Here is an 18,563-nt window from a genome sequence, read left to right on the forward strand (position 1 = left end):
AACCCCATCTCTACTAAAAATACAAAAATTAGCTGGGCATAGTGGTGTGTGCTTGTAGTCCCAGCTACTCAGGAGACTGAAGCAGGAGAATCCCTTGAACCCGGGAGCCAGAGGTTGCAGTGAGCTGAGATTGTACCACTGCCCTCCAGCCTGGGTGACAGAGTGAGACTCTGCCTCAAAAAAAAAAAAAAAAAAAAAAGAAAGAAAAGGAAAAAAAAGAAAAGAAATGGAACATGTTATACTTTTTCCACCTCATTTTAACCTAAAAATATAGTCAGAGATTATAGAGTTATTCCCCATTCTGTTTTATAGCTGCGTAATACTCCACTGTGCGATTATACCGTAATTTATTTAACCAGTGCCCTAAGGCTAGATATTTGTGTTGTTCCTAGCCTACAGTCTTATAATAAATAACTTTGTGCATATGTTTTTATATTTTTTGCCAGCACATCTGAAGAACAGATTTTTAAAAGTTAGATTGCTTTTCAAATGTTAAATATGTTCTTTTGATAGAAAATGTCAAATTTCCTCCATTTTACACATCTACAAGCGAAAGAGGAGACGACAGAGTGTATTATAGAACTTTTGGGTCTTTGCCATTCTGACGGGTAATGGTTTCTTTCTCAAGGTAGTTTTTACTTTGCATTTGTCTCAGGAGATGTCAAGCTCCTTTTCTTTTGATGAAGAATCATTTACATTCCTCTATTGTAAACCACATGGTTACGGTTATATTTTCTGAGGTGGTGCTTCAGTCTCTTATGCCGAGAGAGCTAAACGTGTCCAAATTGTGGGAGAAAACCATTTCCAAACACACCAGTGTATAGAAAATATTTTCATGTTTCTGCATGGTCAAGCCTTTCAGAACAAACATACTGGTAACCTGGTTCAATGGTCAACTCAACAGCAGTCCTAAGACAGTGAAATAACCTGGAGAGAGATTTATAGGCTTATCTTCCCAGAGATATGTTTACATTTCAAAAAAGGGATAAAACTGGGAACCATGTATTTATATTCCAAAAGGTTTTAACAACCTAAGTACCTCTCCTGGACGGAATTTGTTCACTGAAAGAGAAAACATGGCCAGGCACAGTGCCTCACTCCTGTAATCCCAGCACTTGGGGAGGCCAAGGTGGGCTGATCACCTGAGGTCAGGAGTTCAAGATCAGCCTGGCCAACATAGTGAAACTTAATCTCTCCTAAAAATACAAAAAAATTAGCCAGGCGTGGTGGCAGGTGCCTGTAATCCCAGCTACTAGGGAGGCTGAGGCTGGAGAATCACTTGAACCCAGGAGAAGGTGGTTGAGTGAGCTGAGATCACACCACTGCACTCTAGCCTGGGTAATAAGAACGAATTTCTGTCTCAAAAAAGCAGAGGAAAAAAAAAGTGTCTCTCCTGCCCTCAGGAGGAGCACCAATTTTTATATAAGCTCCTAGATTCATAATTGTGTGGCTCCCCACCTATAGCACAGATCTCCACTGTTACGTACAGAATCCATCTGCCCTCATTACATTGCCCCAAGAGAGGAAATGGAACATGGGAAACTGGCATGCTTATTGTGCAAAGTAATGTTTGTTCTCTGAGCCCCAAACCTTATATTTGCTTTTAGGAAAAATTATATAGATATTTAAAAACAAAAACAAAAACAAACCAACAAAAAAGCAAAACACTAATCAGATTCCTGTAATACTTAGAGCAGGCATCCCCAAACTATGGCCCGCGGGCCACATGCGGCCCCCTGAGGCCATTTATCCTGGCCCCCGCTGCACTTCAGGAAGGGGCACCTCTTTCATTGGTGGTCAGTGAGAGGAGCACAGTATGTGGCGGCCCTCCAATGGTCTGAGGGACAGTGAACTGGCCCCCTGTGTAAAAAGTTTGGGGACGCCTGACTTAGAGTATATAGGTTTTAGTCATATAAAAAAGGACACTGAGACAAATTATACTTTTATCTATTTAAGGTCTCCTTACTGGATGAGACTTCCTTCTCATTCTTCCTATACTTTCAACTTAAAATCAGTCATGCAGAAGTAACTTAGACTGTGGCTAGTCCTTCTTGTCTCGAATACCCAATAGTTTGTCTTCCCAGTAAGCTACCACCTTCTTCTAATATCAATCTCATACTCCAGCCCCCCGTATTCCAGCCACAGAGATAGGCAAGTCACGCAGACCCATCCAGTCATACAACTCTATTCCACTGGCAATAGAAATCAGTCCAACTGAAGGACGCATATGCCAAAAAGCCAATCAGATGATTTTCCATTGATATGTAAAAATTGGTCTTGAGCTGCAAACCCGAGGCTGCTGTTGGACACATACAGAAAAAGTGTAATGTCCTCATTTTGGGTATTCATTTAATCAATACACACATATTAAATGTGTTACATGGTAACACCCTTCTAGGCTGTGGCTGCTTATAGAAACACTTGCCTCTAAAAACAGACAATCTAGTTGTGAGCACAGCCATTTACTCTGAAGAGGACGTACTAAATGTCAAAAGACTAATAGTTTTCTGTTGTCTCCAACTGAGACTAGAGCTATATCTTAAAGGAGAAGCTGAATAAACAGATGTAAAGCAGGAGGCGGAGGAGATGAAGAACACTGCAGAGGGGACAGAGGGGACAGCATGGATATGTTTTGCCTGGAGAATAACGAAGGCCCTAGTCCAGATGGCGCAGGGGGTTTATACAAGGGACTCATAGGCAATAACTGCTTATGCCAAGTGCAGTCACCAGGAAGCCACAAACACTGATGCGTATGTTACACAATTAATACTGACCCATTCTTGAATGACAAGACATTGGCCAATACAGGAGAAAACCAAGTCCCAGAGGCACTAAGTGATTTGTTTAAGGTCACAGATGGTAGCAGTAAAGTAACTGAGTTCTTCTGAGTCCTAACTTTGGATTCATTCTACTGCACTGTCCTGGCCCAAATGTAGTGTCTCAATAAGATTTCTAGTTTGGATGCTTTCTATTTGCTGATCCATTTATACTTTCTAAGCAAAAATATGTAGAAATGATGTAAAAAGTAAAGCCTTCTCATTCGTATAAAACTTTAGGTTATAGAGCATGAAAGTAAAAATTATACCATCTGCTTGGCCCATGTAGTTTCCAAAGTAATGGAATTTTAATCTCTGCATACAGAGTGCTCCATAACAGAACCCTTTTTAAAATATGCTTTATTTTGGGTGGGCGTGGTGGCTCATGCCTGTAATCGCAGCACTTTGAGAGGCCCAGGCGGGTATATCCCCTGAGGTTGGGAGTTTGAGACCAGTCTGACCAACATGGAGAAACTCCATCTCTACTAAAAATAAAATAATTAGCTGGGCATGGTGCCATGTGCCTGCAATCCCAGGTACTCGAAAGGCTGAGGCAGGAGAATTGCTTGAACCCTGCAGGCGGAGAGGTTGTGGTGAGCCGAGATTATGCCATTGCATCCCAGCCTGGGCAACAAGAGTGAAACTCTATCTCAAACCAACAACAACAAAAAAAGTGCTTTATTTTTTTCTCTTTTTGGGAGGGAGGGGTCTATTGTTTCCTCTGAAGAAAAAATGTCTGCCAGAATCTCACAGATCTTTTAAAACAGGCATGCCCACCTGGCCATGAAGCTGATAACTTAAATCAGCTATCAAATTTACAAAAAATGACATTTCAATAAAATCCATTCAGTGAACTATAAGCTACTGTATGTATATCTAAACATGATAGCACTGAATGTGCTTTCACCCCTCCTCAGCCTCCTGCAGCAACCCGACTTTGTAAATGAGATCTATGAAGATGGACCTGGTCAAGCATGTACTTACTACCAAGCTGTTGGCAATTTGTTATAATTCAGATTTTATTGAAGAGCCCATCAAATATGCCACGTAAGTATATAATGGGTCTGCTGTAGATCCAGTTTATTGTGTTTTCATCAGCCTAGATTGTTTTACAAGAAAATGAACAGGTAAATTTGTACATAATCCTACCCTATAATTCTTAGCATACTAATAATCTACAAAATTTTCTTAAATTTAACTCCGCATTCCTATCAAGACAAGAAGCACTCTCAGTCAAAGCACACTGTCTTTATTGAAGAAATAAAATAATTCATGGAAAATAAACCACAGAGGTGTTGTCACTCTGGGTAACTCTCAATTTTCCAGCCACTCGGCAAGGGCAGCCAGGTGGTAAAGTGGGAGTCTCCTGACAGCGACCCACCCCTGCAGCCATTCACATGTCTACATAGGGGCTGGCCTGTGTGTAAACATTTCAGCAGCAATATCCAGTTCGGCCACGGCTGTTTATATTCTGCCCTTTTATAAATGCTTCTTTGTAATATACTCCCACCCCTCTCCCTTTCCACTATGTCCACAGTACATAGGCTCCAATGTGTCCTGTCCTAACTTGCCCCTATTTTGGGTTATTTCTTTATTTTAGGGCAGTGATGCTCAGTGCACATTATTTTGACCACCACGCCCCACTTATATCAAGGATATCTGGCAATTCTAGAGACATCTTGGTAGTTACAACTTGGCATGTAGAAGAAAGAGATGCTACGAACACCTAGCAGGTGGAGTTCAGGGATGCTTCTAGGCATCCCATAATGGGCAGAGCAGAACTGTCCCCAAGAAACAATTACTCAGACCAAAGTGTCAACAGTACAGAGATTGAGAACTTCTGACTTAGGGTACTGAATCTAATGGCACATAATTTTTAAGTAAAATATCAAAAAAGTCAATGGGCAGAATCTAGTAGGTGTGGCAAGGCAAAAACAACAACGAAAACCATGACATTTTGTATTCTTTTTCCTTATCTTTCCTTCTTGGCATTTCCCCCGCCTTTTTTCCCCCACTGCCACCCTCTTTCAGCCTAAAATGTACTCTCATGACAAAATTTGATAGACTCAGGTAGAAAAGTGAACAATTCAACATGGTTCTAAAATTACTTAAGTCAGGAACAAAACCAACCAAAAGGTAGATAATTGGGCATCAGGGGCATGCATAGGGATTTCTATTTTCAGGACATATATCTTATATCTCCTTAGCATAGACTCACAATGACATTGGAACTAAATCACTTTCGATTATATATACACACACATATACATACACACACCAACCAAACTTTGCACAACCATAATTACAGAACTGATCCTGTGGTCATGTACAAACTTCCTGCCTCTGCTCTATGTAAGCACATTGCCCAGCAATTCTAATTAGCAATCAGTGTGTTAACAGCTAAATTTTGTCTTTCATTTCTTTGGCAACCTTTCTAGTTATTCACAAAAAATACCATTACTCCTGTTTCAGAAAGAAAAGAATAACTGGGGACAAATACTAAAGAAATCGTATACCTTCATATTCTAGCTCTTGGTTCACTGACACCTAGTTTTTCTTGACACCGATTCCTATATTTCCTACTGAAGTTACATGTAAACTATTTCATCCTCTACCTAGTTACTTTCCTAGTTAACTTCAGCAAATCCTGAAAAGTAGAATTTAATGTCCTACTCATTTACCATATTCAATTAGGAATTAGATGTGGGCATCAAAATAAGAAAGGTGCCTTTAGTTAAACCCCCAGAGCGCTCAATCATCTCAAGCTAGGATAAACATTTTCAAATCTCAGAACAAGAGCAAAAATCTTGATTAGAAACAACAATCCAGGATGAATGACTGTTTAATTGTTTTTTTAAAGCAGAAAAATCAACCAGAAAATTATTTACATATCAAGAGTTTGGGTGAAAATTATGATAAAATACTACAATCAACTAAGCAATTGCCCTTGTGTTTAGATTTTGACCTAGTCAGCAGCACTCCTGTTGTAGAAGCAGTCCAAGATTAAATTAAAAAAAGTTCTAAAATGTCATTTGAACAGTGTCTGAATAATCTGTGGGTAGAAAGTCACACGAAAATGGGCAATATGCCCTGTTATCTTTCATCTGCTACAAGTGTCCTTCCTACTAGTCATGAGTGGGCAGGAACAGAGCCCTGACTCTAGGTCTTCCACCCTTCTCTGATATTATTCCACCCTTCTCTGATATTATTTATCTAGTGTCAGACCCAAATGAGTGTTACTCTTGTCAGATATCCCACATGAAGCGGAAACTTTATACAAGAATAGAGCTGATGGGCTAGGAGCTGAAAACCACAGAAATGTGAGATGGTCTCCCTAATGGTTACTACAGAAAAAGTCCTTAATTTGGAGAATTAGAAAAAAATATCCTTTTACAACTCTTCCAAGTGAGGAAAGAAATACTGTGTGGCTTGCTTTGTATTGCTCGATTGAATGTAAAGGACAAGCTTATGTGGAAGTAAGTAGTGCTGACTCAGCTAATTCACATGCAGCTATATCTTATCTTTATTTTTGTTATTATTTCTAATTATAAGTCTGTAACAATGCTCAAGGGGAACAATCTCTAGACATGCTCTTTATAACAGGATGCCACACCATTCTGTTTCTGTTTATACTTCAAAGAGAATGACAAATACCTGTGTTGATGTATTTTTTTCCTTGCTATTCCAGGCTAACAAATATCTACAGAACTCTTTGTAAATATTCTTTTCCCCATAAAAAGCAACATATTTCTACCAACATATTTAATCCTGGAGAACTCGGAACACAGCTATATCTGACCTTTCAGAAATGGCTATTTTTAAAATGCCCAGTGGCATCCAAAGTTCATATGCAAACCCAAGAAGGTACCCCTAGGGTTTGAGTGGAGAGGTGCTTCTGTGCAGATATATGCACCAATTCATTATTCATGAACAACCTTATCCAATGTGGACTTACATTCTCTTTTTCTATTCCCTAGTCTCCTCTCATTCCTTGAACTATGTATCTATTCTTATATGTACAGATATACAAGGCCTGAGGAAGCCCAAATACGTTGGTCAAGAGGGAAAACTACTAAAAAATAGGCCAGTCTTTTATATATTCTCCAGAGTTGTAGATTGTTAGTTGTAGTTGCTAATTCAGTGGATTTTTTTTTTTATCCCAATGCCTCTACAAGCTCTAACAAGCTTCCACGAGCAACCATGCCTTATCATAGAAGTGAGTCCTGTGGGCAGCCATGTGTCCCTGAAGAAGGGCATGTAAAGCTTTCCTAGGAGCTGAAAACCTAAGAAAGGGTATATGCTGAAAGAAAGGGTATATGCTGAAAGCCTGACTCTTCGTCAGCAGCCACCACCTTCCTTTGAGCACATCATACCCACACACTATCTAGAACTTTTATGCTTTCCACTGGCTGTTCAGAGTTCTTCCTTACATCCTGTCCTCTCAAGCAATAAATGAAAAGGTTAAATTACAGATTCCAAGTTCCTATCACATTTGCACTATTTTCTAAGCTTGTGACCTCATTCCAACCTCTTAGCCAACTCAAACCATAATTTTCTCAAACCATAAAATTTTCTCATCCATAATTGGAGATAATGAAGTAGGCAGAAGAAGTGCTTCTGCCTACTTGTGTTTGTGAGAATCAAATGATCTATATGAAAACTATAAAGAAATATATGTACTCAAAGCAATAAAATTGTCATTCTTCTAAAATTATTCAAATTCAAACTCAAGTAATGGAACACTCAAATACTCCAACCCTTCCATGAGCATATGCAATTTAGAAGCATCAACGCCTACAGAAATCAATGAAACAGACTTATTCAGATATGGAAACGAATCACAGCATTAACATTTGGCCACCCTTGCTTACCTGTTTCAGAAAGCAGTTTTGTAGCTTCCAGCACTTTCTCGGTATACACCCCAGCTTCATAGTTCTCCATCTCAGCGTTGATGATGTGTATGACTCGAGCTGCTCGGCCCCTGATGGCCCCTGCAGTCCGGTCCAGAGTGTCCACATCACCCTCTTGGAGGGCTATCACACACTTGTTCACGTCCTCCAAGATGTGATTTTCTATGGAGAGGACACATACACATTTAGATGACTTTAAATCACTCAGAAATTAAGCAATTAAAGTTGATTCAACTATCATGAACACTTGCCTTGCACACATTTCAATGTATGCCTAATACTAAAATCGTATTTAAAGGACATAGTTTATAATTACAGTAGTGGTTCTCAAACCTGAGCATCACCCAGAGAGCTCGTAGCACCATGTAGATTGCTGGGTGTCACTCCAAGAGTTTCCAATTCAGTAAGTCTGGGTCTCAGAGCCCAAGAAATTGAGTTTCTATCAAGGTCTCAGGTGATACTAATGCCACCGGTTTGAAGACTACATTCTGAGGACCACTCAGTTAAAGAATATCCCTTCCTTTGTTTTGAAGTTTGATACTTACTACACGAGAGGGACTTTAGGAATTGTAGCAGCCAACAGGAAGTCAATCTAACTATAAATGTCTATAAATAAGACCAGAGTTAAAGCTTTGGGTACATGTTTGTTTGATCATGTTTTCATTAAGAAAACATTTGAGGTAAAAATGAACAAATATCATGCAGTTAGTCTTTTAAAATTATGTCATGCACATGGTACATACAATTGGAAAACTGATTAGGTGAAGATAATCAGAATTTCCCACAATTAAAATAGAATCCTGTCTTGTGGCTGGTTCCCTCAGATTGTAGTATAGGTCTGCACAGCTTTTATGCTACTGTCCAAAGTAGAAATCAAGCAGGCAAGAGGAGAAGCTTCACTCTCCTGGCATAGAGAAAACACATTATTTGTTCCCTTGGAGTTTTAACAAGTGTGTAGTCTCGTATTTTTCATGTCCAATATGAGATTTGTAATTCTATTCCTTGTACATTCCTTAGAATCAGAATTTTAAGGAAATGTTCAAAAAGTTTAGTGCCTTATGGAATTAAACTGAACACATACACACAGGCACACACAAACTAATAAACTGCATGTTTGTGTTCCCTTACAATTCGTATGTTAAAACTCTAACTCCCAAAGTGGTAGTATTAAAAGGTGCAGACTTTGGGGGTGATTAGGTTATGAGGGCAGAATCCTAAGGAATGAAATTAGTGCCCTTATAAAAGGGATCTCAGAGATCTCTCCCTCTTTCTACCATGAGAGTTTCCAGTGAGAAGGCTATAGAGAGTCCTTCGTCTTGGACTTCCCAGCCTCCAGAACCATAAGACACAAATTTCTGTTGATTATAAGCAAACCAGTTTAATTATAAGCAAACCAGTTTACACTATTTTCCAAAACTCACCACAACATGAGCACATAAAAATGTGCTTTTCATAAATGTTTAAAAAGTCTTAAGTAACCTATTAACATGTTAAAATTATAACTGCCAAATCCAACAAATAGTTTATAAAGAATTAAAATAAAATATTACCTCTTTAAGAAGCTTTAGGGCTAATTCTGATTTTAAGTTTCCTAAAGGAAAGATAGGAGGGTATCCAGGAAATCCTAGTCTCTGCTATGGATCTCTCCTACTTTCACTAAACTAAGCATTTAGAATGAATATTTATTGTTTTAGGACACGGGATAAAAATTCCAAGTTATAACTGACTTTTCATCAAGAACATCCATTTTGACCTCATACAGTGTGATTTCCTCACTCAAACCATTATAAATTGCTGATTTCTACATTCCCTAGTTTTTTAATTTCATATATAAATTAGAATAGAAAAATAATGAAATGTTTAAGTTTTAGTGTTTAGATTTCTAAAACCCACAAAAAGTAGTATTTCCCAAATCATGACATTTTGAGACATGTCATTTTAATGAAAACATGATTAAACATGTGAACACAGTATACACCTAACAGGATATCTGAGAGAAATATTTACTCAAATGAATATTGATACAGGTTTCAAATATTAAACTTTGATTAAAAGAAGCTTCTCTTTCTGTCCTGTGAGATATCTTAAGACAATTAAAATGTGTCTTGGCCCCTGAGACTCAGCAACTACCAAAGGATTTGTGTCAAATTATACATCTAGCTGCTATTTTATTTGAATAACAGTATTACAAGAATGGGCAAGGTTTCACTGCAGAGTTTAAAGATGGTATTTTAGATTTCAGTAAAAAATAGTGAGAAGTATGTTGATTATATTAGATACTAATCTCTATATTAATAATTGTTTTTTAAATTCTAAGAGGCCTACTCATGACCCAATATGTTAAAATAAAAACTTTTTTTTTTAATAAGACTACCCAAAAGTAGAAATATGCAACTAATTTAATTAAGAGGCAAGAAATATGTTTTAATAGATCTTATACCTATTTAAAATAAATCAGCATAGGCTAAAAACCCATAATAACAAAAGCACTGCTATTGATTACTCAAATCATCAACAAGTTTGTTAAATAGGTGAATAATGTTGTTTGAACAAAGTATTAGTTTTATAATTACCTAATTGACTAATTTGACTAACTTTCTTTCTTTCTTTCTTTTTTTTAAGATAGAGTCTCCCCTTCTGTTGCCCAGGCTGGAGTGTAGTTATCGGATCTCGGCTCACTACAACCTCCACTAACAAGTTCAAGCAATTCTCCTGCTTTAGTCTCCCAAGTAGATGGGATTACAGATGTGCACTGCCACACCTGGCTCTGTGTGTGTGTTTTTTTAGTAAAGACAGGTTTCACCATGTTGGTCAGGTTGTCTTGAACTCCTGACCTCAAATGATCCACCAGCCTCGATCTCCCAAGATGCTAGGATTACAGGCATGAGCCACCAAGCCCAGCCTAATTGACTAATTTTTATAAATAAAATTTTTAAATTTTAAGATAGTCATGCAACATAAATCAGTCAACAACAGACCACATATCTGAAGGTAGTCTCATAAGATTATATCATAGTTTTACTGCAATTTTAAAATATTTATGTATGTTTAGATACACAAAACTTACTATTCTATTCCAATTGCTTACAGTATTCAGTACAGTAGCATGCTGTACAAGTTTGTATCCTAACAGCAATAGGTTTTACTGTATAATGTAGGTATGCAGTAAGCAATATCATCTGGATGTGTAGAGTATATGATGTTCACACAGTGATGAAATTGCCCAACTATGCATTTCCCAGAATGTACACCTGTTGTTAAGCAACATATAGTTATACTTTACTCAGAATTTTTCAACCTTCTCCAATTCAGGTCCCCTTTTATGAAAAAATGAGTCACAATTTCCTCATGATAGTAGTTATACTGATGGGTGGTAGACATGTAAAAACTACTATGGTTCAGAATGTTTTCAAACAGATTTGCATTTTATTAGTAGCAATCTACAGGCATGTCTTGCTTTCTTATACAGACTGTTTTTTTTTCCAAATACAAATTGAAGGTTTGTTGCAACTCTGCCTCGAACAAGTCTGTTGGCGCCATTGTTCCAACAGCATACGCTCATTTCCTGTCTCTGTGTCACAGTTTTGCAATTGTTGCAACATTTCAATCTTTTTTCATTATTGTTATGATGATCTGTGATCAGTTCTCTTTGTCACTATTGCAATTGTTTTAGGGTATCAGGAACCATGCCTATATAAGATGGCAGACTTAATAAAGGTTGGGTGTGTGCTGCCCGCTCCACCAAGACTGCCATTTGCCATCTCTCTCCCTCTTCTCAGGCTTCTTATTCCCTGAGACACAGCAATATTAAAATTAGGTCAATTAACAACCCTACAATGACTTTTAAGTGTTCAAGTGAAAGGAAAGGTCACATATTTCTCACTTGAAATCAAAAGCTAGAAACGATTAGGCTTAGTGAGGAAGACATGTCACAAGTCAAGAGAAGCCCAATGGCCAACTTGTAAGTACAAAGAAAAGTTCTTAAAAGAATTAAAAGTGCTACTCCCATGAACACACAAATGGTAAGAAAATAAAGCAGCCTTGTTGCTCATATGGACAAAGTTTGAGTGGTCTAAACAGAAGATCATATCAGCCACAGCATTTCTTGAAGCCAAAGCCTAATCTTAACCAAGACCCTAATGTTCTTTAATTGTATGAAGGCTGAGAGAGGTGAAGCAGCTGCAGAAGATGGGAGCTAGGAGAAGTTGGTTCATGCGGTTTAAGAAAGAAATCATCTTCATAACATAAAAGTGCAAGGTAAGCAGCAAGTGCTGATGTGGACAGACAGAATTTGTGGCATGTTATCCTGAAGATCTAGCTAAGATCATTGATTAAGGGGGCAAACAATAAGTTTTCAATGTAGACAAGACAGCCTTCTACGGGAAGAAGGTGCCAATTACAACTTTCATAGGTAGAGAGAAGTCAATGACTGGCTTCAGAGGACAGGTTGACTCTCTTGTTAGGGGCTAATACAGTTGATGACTAAGTTGAAGCCAATGCTCATTTACCACTTTGAAAATCCTAGGGCCCTAAGAATTGTGTTAAATCTACTCTGCCTGTGTTCTATAACAGGAACAACAAAGCCCAGTGACAGCACATCTGTTTATAGCATGCTTTACTGAGTATTTCAAGCCCACTGTTGAAAACTACTGCTCAGAATAAAAACAGTAATTCTTTCCAGAATTATTGCTCACTGAAAATGCACCTGGACACCCAAAAGTTCTGAAGGAGATGTACACGGAGATTAATAATGTTTTCATGCTTGTTAACACATCTATTCTGTAGCAGATGGATCCAGGAGAAATTGTGACTTTCTAGTCTTATTACTTAGAAGATACATTTTATAAGGCTATAGCTGCAATAGACAGTGATTCTCCTGATGGATCTGGGCAAAGTAAATTAAAAGCCTTCTGGAAAGAAATAGCCATCCTAGTTGCCACTAAGAACATCCATGATTGATTCACCAGAGAAAGTCGAAATATCAACATCAACAGGAGTTTAGAAGAAGCTGATCCCAACCCTCGTGGTTGACTCTGAAGGGTTGAAGACTTCAGTGGAGGAAGAAAGTAGAAATAACAAAAGAACTAAAATCAGATATGTAGCCTAAAGATGTGACCGAATTGCGGCAATTTCATGATCAAACTTAATCGATGAGGAATTGCTTCTTAGGTCTGAGCAAAGTAAATGGTTTCTTGAGATGTAATCTCTCCCTAGGTATGATAATGTGAACACTGTTGAAATGACAACAAAAGATTTAAAATATTCTATAAATGTAGAGGATAAAGTAGCAGCAGAGTTTGAGAGAACTGACTCCAATTTGAAAGAAGTTCTACAGTTGATAAAGTGCTGTCAAACAGCATCACATGCTACAGAGAAATCTTTCATAAAAGGAACACTCAATCAACACAGTAAATGTTATTGTTATGTTACTTTAAGAAATTGTCATAGGCACCCAGCCTTCAGGAACCACCACTCTGATCAACATCAAGGAACCACCCCACCACCATTAAAGAGATTATGGCTGGCTGAAGGCTCAGAATGATCTTTAGCATTTTTTAGTAATGAAGTATTTTTAAATGCATTTTTTAGACATAATCCTACCACACAGTTAATAGACTACACTGCACTGTAAACCTAACTTTTATATTCACTGGGGAACAACAAAAATTTCTATGATTCACCTTATTGCAATTGGTGTTTTACTGTGTTAGTCGGAATAGAACCCGCAATATATTTGAGGTTTACTGGTATTTGGAAAAAAGCCACAGCTGTTCACGTAGACATGAACATGAACTTTTCGGTCAGAAGACCATACTTGATGTATATATGGATTTTTGAACCCCCTGTCATAATTTCCCGACTCTTATACCCTATGCCTTCAGGTCTAGGACCTGAAGTTAGTAAGCACACTTATCTAGTATGTATCAAGGAGGGCAGTCAATTATTTAAAGGCAGAATTCATACTTGATTCGTATTTGCATTCCTGACAGTGGCACATAGGCAGCAGGCAATCAAAAGGGAGATACTGAATGAACATGCTCACTGAGAAGGGGCAATCGATTACACACTTTTATGCTAAGGTGTTTTGAAGAGAAAGAATTCATGAAGTAAAGAGACAGAGGATCGATGTTGCAGCTAAAAAGGAATAGAGATGAAAATAGTAATAAAAGGCAAATGTATGCTAGAGATTATTTCATTGCAGGGGAAAAACTGTAATGTTTGGGTGGCATACTCTAATATCACGTGTGGTATTTAAACATGTCATCAAACATTTGCTTGCAACATATTTTGCTGTAAACTTCCTTACATTTTGCAACAGTTTAGAAATGATATAATTTTGTTATGAAAAAAAATCAATGATGACCAAACTATTCGATTATCGTAAATCACAAGGCTATAGATTCAAAAACTGAAATTCACTGTGAATATTTAAAAGAGGACAAACTTAAGATTGTAGTGTTCGAAAAAATAACCAAAACTCTTGGACATTATGAGATCAAGTTAATAGCTTTTTCAGATCTTAGATTTCTACTACTTTGTGAGCCAAATCCAAGAAGTAAACTGTCACATGATTAATGCCAAGATGCTTATTTTAAATCTCTATTAAAATTTGTAGGTTTTCCAAAGTGGGAAAAAGTTTAAATGTTCCAACACAGCCATTTCACTTTTTTTATGAGAATAGGCCAGATCCGAAAATTGGTTTTGCTCCTGTAATATTAATAGCTAGCATCATTGCTCCCCAAACTTGTTGCATTTCATATGGATAAATTTAATATCAGATAGACAAGTTAGGGTAGCATAAAAAAAAAACCAGCAACAATACTACAGTCTTTTAAAAACAAAGATCTGTTTTTATTGTTTTTTAAATAGAGTTTCCTGCCAGAAGAGATATTCCCCTAAGAAGAAACCAATACATAAAATGTCATTAATGCCATTTCAAAACATCTCCTGGGCCAAACTTGCAATTTACTGATGTAAATATTTGGCTCCAGCTCGGAGAGAAGATGAGAAGTAGTTTCCCTAACTATCGGGCTGTGTCCACAGCCTACCAGCAGGACGGAGTGGGCTGTGTCATTATTTGTCAAACCCCGTCTGTGGAAAGGTGCCTGCTGCCTCCGATTGTCAACTCCAAAGGCATGCTCCAGCAGGCCCTGCCAAGCTGGCTCCCTGACAGTGCCTATTCATTTTCCTGCGGTGGCATGCCACGGCACTTGTACCACTGCGGTTGGACTGCACAGTGTTATCAGCAGAAGCCAAAGCCTTTTCTTGTTGTTGGTAATAATGAGATGCACCAAGCAACGGCAAGGAGAAAAGGGAGCAAAGAGGCAGGGCTTGGGGGAGGAAAATTAAGAAAAGCTTTGCCCTATTGAAAAAGTCTGAGATAAGACCTCCTCACCTTGCTTGTCCCCACCCTCAAATTTTTGTACATTCATTTAAAGAATAGGTTGGAAAAGTTGAAAGTTCTGAAATGATTCCTCTCTGAAAAAGGCAGTATATAGGTATTTCCTATTGATTTGAAGGTAGAACGGGATGCAGAAGATTTTCAGGGGTTGTTAGGATTGCTGTGTGAGATCCGAGGCTGGTTGGGAAGGGCTCTTATTTGGAGCACCACAGTTATCCTGGAAAAAACTGACCATATGCTAGAAAGAAGATTCGTATCAGTGGCCACCTTTCTATTCTTCATCACCCAAGTTCCCAACATACCTATCTGAGCAATTTCCAAGTACCTTATGAGAGATTCATTTTGTGGGGGTCTATTTTACAGGATTAGGACTCAGCTATCAGCAAAGCAGAAAAAAAAATGGCAATATATTGAGTTCTTTTATCAGCTAAATTCTAGATATACTGATATTTAAATGACTAGTTGCTTTGACAAGTCATCAAAAACAAACACCTTAGTAAACAAAAACAAGACAGGTTTCTGAAAGGGATTAGAGATTGGAATGAATACCAGAGGTGGAAAGAGGAAGCTAAAATGAAAGGCGGAAGCACCAAAGGAAATTTTCTTTCTATCTTGACTTACTGAGAATTATATAGTTTCTGAAAAGAGGATAATCTGGATTTTAATACCATCTCTGCCAAGTCACCTACCCTCTAAATGACAGTTTTCTTTAAAGAAAACCAGGAATTACTAGTACCTATTTTATAGAATTTTGATGGGAATTAAACCCAGCAGCATAGAGTAACGTAAATTCTAGTTACAGGCCTCATGTTACATCACTGTTCCCATCTGCCTTGACTTGCCCCCTTCATTGAAAAGCTGGCTTTCTCATTATCCATCACATCTACAGATTTGACTATGCAGTTCTGAGACAAGCCCAGTGGGAACTTACTGTTTCTTTAGGAAAAGGAAAGACTGCAACTAGAAACATTTTCTAAACACAACAGCCACTCAGAAATCACTTGCACACTGTTGCAGTCAGAGGTCCTGTCTGCCTGGTTCCCACCAGCAGTGATGCCATGTCTCCCTCAGCCCTCAGCCTGCCAAGAACCAGCCAGTCATCAGGGCTAGTACTGCCCGAGTCAGTAGGTATGAGTTCCACACACCTGCAACACCTGGCCAATTCACATTTCGAAGGGTCAGCTGGTTCTTTTAACACCTCACAAAGAAGGCTGATGTTTCCAGTGACCTCCACCTCACAGATTTATCCAGGTGAACTGGACCAAATAAGTTAGGTCAAAAGCTTTTGGAAAAAGGCCCATTTGCTGGCTGGTAGCTCAATCTTGAAACAGACTCCATGAGTCCTGTTAAAGGTCAAACTGACTCCACAGTTATTCATGTCTACTACATCCTCCAGTCTGGCTTCATTTACAAAGAAGAAAGTTATAATTTCAAGGGATGAGCAGTTCTATTTTCTTTCACTCAGTTCCTTCTACCTCATAGGCAAGTGCTCAAAGCCTTGATAGCTACCAAGTGCCTTCTCAGCAGTAAATTATGTGGCTGATATCTTTACCGTTGTTATCACAAAACTTCACTTGTTGAAAGTAAGAGAAAATTAACATAGCCAAATAGGAGTAACTGATCACCTATTTTTAAGACAAAGCTCGTAGATTAATGAATCCCATATTCCATGGCCCTTTTTACATGAGTGATTCCGATACATCACAGGCCAGCCTGTTTTATAAACTCCAAACACTGAAAAGGAAGATAAGCCACCTTAAATCATGTGTTCCCTTTTAATGCCTTGACTCTGTATCTTGAAATAACATAAACACCAAAGAATTGGGAGAGTGTTATAATCACATTTGCAGAGATGATAAAAAAAAACTCAAAGATCTAAGGAGAGCGCCTGAAACACAGACCTATGACATTTGCGACTCATTCCTTATCTCATTGTTACCCTCCTCAGCCTGCCTTGTATGGGACCTGTTTGTGATGATTACCTGAGACAGAGAGGAAGTCATCCACTGAGGTGATGTCATCCACAGCTTCTGTCAACACTCGGACCTGCTTCTCCCACTGGTCTTTGAAGACATCCATGTTATCTTGGGCAACTTTGCTCTGTGGCCGGGCAGCCAGTGTCAGAGCAGCATTGATGACCTATTTGTTGGAAACAATCCAGGGACATGATGACCACACACTTCAAAAAAGGAATAAGCAGGTCAAAGATCATGTTAAACCATGGGCCCTGGACATTCTACAGATAAGTGGGCTCCTGGTGTTCAGAAGGACAAACATAAAAGATAAGTTATCAACTACCATTAATTTTTGTTTGCTTTCTTTTTAAGACACGACAGTTTGCCTCAGTTTTCAAAAAGTATTTACTAGACAAGTCTCATTTACGTAGCACAGATGTGGCAGAAATGCAGTTCTTGCTTTCCACATCTGCAAGTTTATGATTTAGCTGCTGGGACAAGGTAAATAGATATGGGATATTTAAATCACAACCCATAACAGAACGAAGTCAACAGGAGTGGAGGGTATAGTGGTACAGTCACTAATCCTGCAGCCTTGGACTCCTGGGTCCCAGCAATCCTCCCACCTCAGCCTCCCCGGTAATTGGTACTACAGGAATGCACCACCACACCCAGCTAATTTATTTTATTTTTTGTAGAGATGGAGTCTCACTATATTGCCCAGGCTGGTCTTGAACTGCTGGCCTCAATCCATCCTCCCACTTCAGCCTCCCAAAGCACTGGGATTACAGGTGTGACCCACCATGCCCCGCCCCGTCACAGTAATTCTGAAGAGACCAGTGTAGTTTATTCTTCCTAAGAAAGGTAGAATTTGAAATGCCCCATGAGTGGTGAGTAGCATTTTCCAGCGAGAAGGAATAGAGAAAGGAAAGGAGGAGCATGAGGGCTGGATTGGAGAGGGTCACTGACAGGCTTTTGAAACAGGGTGAATGAGGCTTACCTGGGGACACAGGCTGTCAATTTGGGTGGCTGCCATCCGAACTAATTTCACCCCTTCTTCATTGTTGGAGATGGAACAGGCCAAATTAGCAACCTGTATTAAAGAGGATTTTAGTGAAAATTATGCTGGGGCAAAGGGAAAATATACTGTGACTGGGGATTGTACCTTCTCTGGCAGATGTCTCTTCCAGGAGAATTCTTTCAGAAATAAGATAAGGGTACCCTGCCCTTCATGTAGAACCAACTATTACTACTTCTTATGCTAATTTAGGCATTTCTGTCAGAAGAGGCATTTCACGACTCTCAAGCATATACAAGGATGTGTTTTAACAGGGTTTTTGACCTGTTTTCTTTTATGAACTGCCTTAATCTGCCTACACTCTCTGGAGCCCCCTAAGACTCATCATCAAATGCAAAACCGTGTGATCTTGGACATTTCGGTACTCAGTTCTGACCCTGCAGAGCTGAGTGAGAAGAATGA

At 38.7% G+C, this 18,563-nt stretch overlaps 1 protein-coding gene across 6 annotated transcripts in view; it reads right to left on the reverse strand.

Moving 5' to 3' along the window:
* Positions 1-18,563, reverse strand: part of CTNNA2 (catenin alpha 2) — a 1,155,573-nt gene that overhangs the window by 87,627 nt on the left and 1,049,383 nt on the right. For all 6 annotated transcript variants that reach the window (XM_074397692.1, XM_003922543.4, XM_010333399.3 and 3 more), the window contains 3 exons: positions 18,084-18,176; positions 17,111-17,267; positions 7,688-7,888 (listed from right to left, as the gene is read on the reverse strand). In XM_074397692.1, coding sequence (XP_074253793.1) covers positions 7,688-7,888; positions 17,111-17,267; positions 18,084-18,176 — 451 coding nt within the window. The remainder of the gene's footprint in view (positions 1-7,687; positions 7,889-17,110; positions 17,268-18,083; positions 18,177-18,563) is intronic.

Source organism: Saimiri boliviensis, chromosome 1 (assembly GCF_048565385.1).
Source record: "Saimiri boliviensis isolate mSaiBol1 chromosome 1, mSaiBol1.pri, whole genome shotgun sequence".
Lineage (NCBI taxonomy): Eukaryota > Metazoa > Chordata > Mammalia > Primates > Cebidae > Saimiri > Saimiri boliviensis.